The 3,492-nt window shown below is 37.2% G+C and overlaps 1 protein-coding gene across 1 annotated transcript; it reads left to right on the top strand.

Moving 5' to 3' along the window:
- The first annotated feature begins 1,900 nt into the window (after positions 1-1,900).
- On the top strand, positions 1,901-2,851 carry LOC114630190 (vomeronasal type-1 receptor 4-like). The gene has a single exon (XM_028778277.1). It carries the CDS (start codon positions 1,904-1,906, stop codon positions 2,849-2,851), a length of 948 nt encoding a protein of 315 aa, XP_028634110.1. The 5' UTR covers positions 1,901-1,903.
- Positions 2,852-3,492: the final 641 nt, after the last annotated feature.

The following is a 3,492-nucleotide window of genomic DNA, read 5'->3' as shown; positions in this document are numbered from 1 at the left end:
TGCGATAACAGCTCCCTCCTGAGTGGAATTTGGGTGCAGATGGTTGTGAGACACCCATAGATCCAGGGCATAGTCAGAGACCAGAGCCTAAATTTACTTTAAAGAAAACATTTTATAGACATAATCTTACATTGATAAAAATCTGTCAATTTTGATATAAAGTCTTACATTGGTGCAAAATAATATATGGGTACAAGTTTAAAGTTTTTATTGGTACAAATCTTTGTATATTGATCAAAATTTAAAGTTAATTTTGTTACTCTTAGATAGGTATGGTGCCTATACAACTCACTCTTTAAGTTACTCAAATGTTGGAACCTCACACTAGAATATCTTTACTATATATATTATGTACTCTTGCCAAAGCAGTGATTCATGGCCTGCAAGGAGAATTCAGACCAGCACATTGGGAAAAGTCTAATAGACACTGTCAGGTCAAAAGAGAATGTTGAGGATTCCACAGATATCCTGCAAAAAATAAAGGCTTGTATTTCAGGTAATAAAAAATTAAATCAGTGGAGTAATGAGTCTAAAGTTAATATATAGCAAGCCCACACACATACACCCAAATCCACAGAACATGGCTAGCATAACAATGTTGTGAGTTTCAAGATCAAAGTTCATGAATTTTGTGTCATTGTTATTCTCTATGCAACAGTGGCCCTGAGATTTCTGCTTCTATAATCCAAATACAAAAGAACCTTCAAGTGGAAATAGAATACAGGCATTGAAATAACAAAATATACAAAACTTTGTTAGAGTGTTAAACCAAATCATGATTGATTTGGTCACCGAATATCACAGAAAACACATTTTTGTGAAGATGTGCTCAATACTGTGGGATATGGAGTCTCACTCTGGCCTTTGTGTTCTGTCTATCAGCTGCTCATCTCTAAGTTGTGAGCAAAATAAATAGACAAAATGAAGTGAAATGCTTCAGAACATTGATGATCAGCCTGTAGAGTAGAATGAGAGGCAAAGAGTTCCACATGGAAAGTTTAAGAATTTATACATCACTAAGCTAAGAGAAACATAGGTGCAACCAAAACAGTACAAGTACACACATTACTATATATGTGATAGATACAAATGTTGATATAAACATGAAAACATTGATACTTAGATTAAAGACAAAATATTGACTGATGAATAGAAATTTATTGGGGCTGGAGGGAGGGCTCAACAGTTAAAGACCATTAGGTGCTCTTCCAGAGATCCAAGGTTTGATTCAGTGGCATGTATATAATGCACAGACATGCATGCAAAACACTCAAACACATAGAATAAACAATTTTTAAATCTCTCATAACATCCAAATTTGGCTTTAACATAGGTCAACATATCCTCCTCGTTTAACAGAATTCAGGATGTTTGAGTGGATTTGAAACTTTATTATGCTCAGAATTTTATCCTATCCTCTAAAATGGTCAAGAATCCCAGGAATACATTTGCTAAAGTATAATCTCTGTACCTAATATTGAAAGGAGTTGTACATTTCTCCAGTAGGTGGTGGTGCACAACTTAGATCCCAGCACTTGGGAGGAAGGGGTAGTTAGTTTTCTGAGTTTGAGGTCAGCCTGATCTACAGAGCAAGTTCCAGACAGAATTACACAGAGAATCCTTGACTTCAAAAACCAAAAGAAGAAGCAAAGAGGAGAAGGAGGAGGAGGAGGAGGAGGAGGAGGAGGAGGAGGAGGAGGAGGAGGAGGAGGAGAAAGAGAAAGATAAAGAAAAAGAGAAAGAAAAAGAGGAGGAGGAAGAGAGGAAAGAAAGAGCTGGAAACTATATCAATTCTCTCTGCTTCTGAGCAGTATATTTTTATACAAACAACATTTCATTTTTTTTAAATACAGTCCATTCATTTGGTACACTAGACCTAACAAACCTGATCGACATTAGCATCATGATTCCAAGTGACACCATCTTACATATCTTTCTCATATTGCAGTTTTGTCTTGGTGTCATAGGGAACTCAGCAATGTTAACGTTACATATATACAATTTTGTCTTCAGGCCTCATTATAAAAAGTTGATAGATTTAGTTTTCATGCACCTGACAATAGTTAATATTTTACTGATTGTATTCCTATTGACAAAAGGTATCATGTTATCCTTTGGAGTACTGAAATTTCTGGATGATATCGGTTGTAAGGCAGTTTTGTTTTCATGCAGAGTCAGCCGGGGTCTGTCCATCTGCACCACCTGTGTTCTAAGCACATTCCAAGTCATCACCATCACTCCCAGTAATTCTCAGTGGGCCTGGCTTAAGCCTAAACTCTCTACATGGATTTTTGCTTTCATAATTTGCTCTTGGCTTATTAATCTACTCATCTATGGGTTTATGCTTGATGTGATAATAGCCAAAACCAATGATACTCATGTTGGCCAAGGATATTCAGATGGTTACTGTCAGAACAGGCAGTTTGGTAATCACAATTCAGGGTTATTTATTAGCATTGTTATCATTCATGATCTCTTCTATGTGACTGTCATGATGTGGGCCAGCCTCTACATGGTGAATTTTCTCTACAGACACCACAAGAGAGCCCAGCATCTCCACAGCCCAAGCCTCTCCTCCCAACCTTCTCCTGAGCACAAAGCCACTCACAGCATCCTGTCTTTGGTGAGCTGCTTTGTGTTGATTTATTGGTTGAACAACTCTTTCACCCTTTATGGCTTTTATACAAAAGAAAAAATTCCAAGATTGGAGTCAATTAATACGATTTTAACAGCATGCTACCCAACCATCTGCCCTTTTTTACTCATGAAGAATAATAAAGTTTTTCTGCAATTTATTTCATCATTTACTGTACTGAGAATGGGCTGTTTTCAAAGTTCACTCCATGCTTGAACTCAAATCTACACATTTTGGCATTAAAACAGTATCTTAACAATTTTTGTGGAATAAAGTACTTGAATGTGGACCTTGAATACCTGAAATGACTTAGTTATAATTCAGACATTCTGTACAATATTAAAAATTCAGAGCCAGGTGATGGTGGCGCATGCCATTAATCCCAGCACTTGGGAGGGGGAGAGGCAGGTGGATTTCTGACTTTGAGGCCAGCCTGGTCTACAGAGTGAGTTCCAGGACAGCCAGGGCGATACAGAGAAACCCTGTCTCAAAAAAAAAAAAAAATTCAGGTAGTTAATATTTTTCTTGAATACAAATCCATGTATATACTTTTAATAATTTTAACACTTCTTACCTACTCAAACTATGACACTTTGCCCATAAGGAACATATTATAAATATTTTGCACCATATTTCATTTCTTGATTTTTGCCTTAAAATATTTCTTTTTCTTTATTGAATATTTTATTTACATTTCAGATGTTATCCCCTTATCCCATTCTGCTCCCCCACCCCACCCAGGAACCCCCATCTCATTGTCCCTCCTCCTACTTCTCTGAGGATGTGCCCCCATCTACTCCTCTACTCCCACCTCCCCACCCTCGAATTCCCCCACACACTGCATCCAGCCTTAATAG

Source organism: Grammomys surdaster, unplaced genomic scaffold (assembly GCF_004785775.1).
Source record: "Grammomys surdaster isolate TR1022 unplaced genomic scaffold, NIH_TR_1.0 332, whole genome shotgun sequence".
Taxonomy (NCBI): Eukaryota; Metazoa; Chordata; class Mammalia; order Rodentia; family Muridae; genus Grammomys; species Grammomys surdaster.
Note: the sequence above shows the minus strand (reverse complement) of the source record. Positions and strands in the feature narration are given on the sequence as shown.

What these genes read in the sequence shown, in the direction of transcription:
- LOC114630190 (XM_028778277.1), top strand. Translation starts at nt 1,904, where the DNA reads ATGATTCCAAGTGACACCATCTTACATATCTTTCTCATATTGCAGTTT.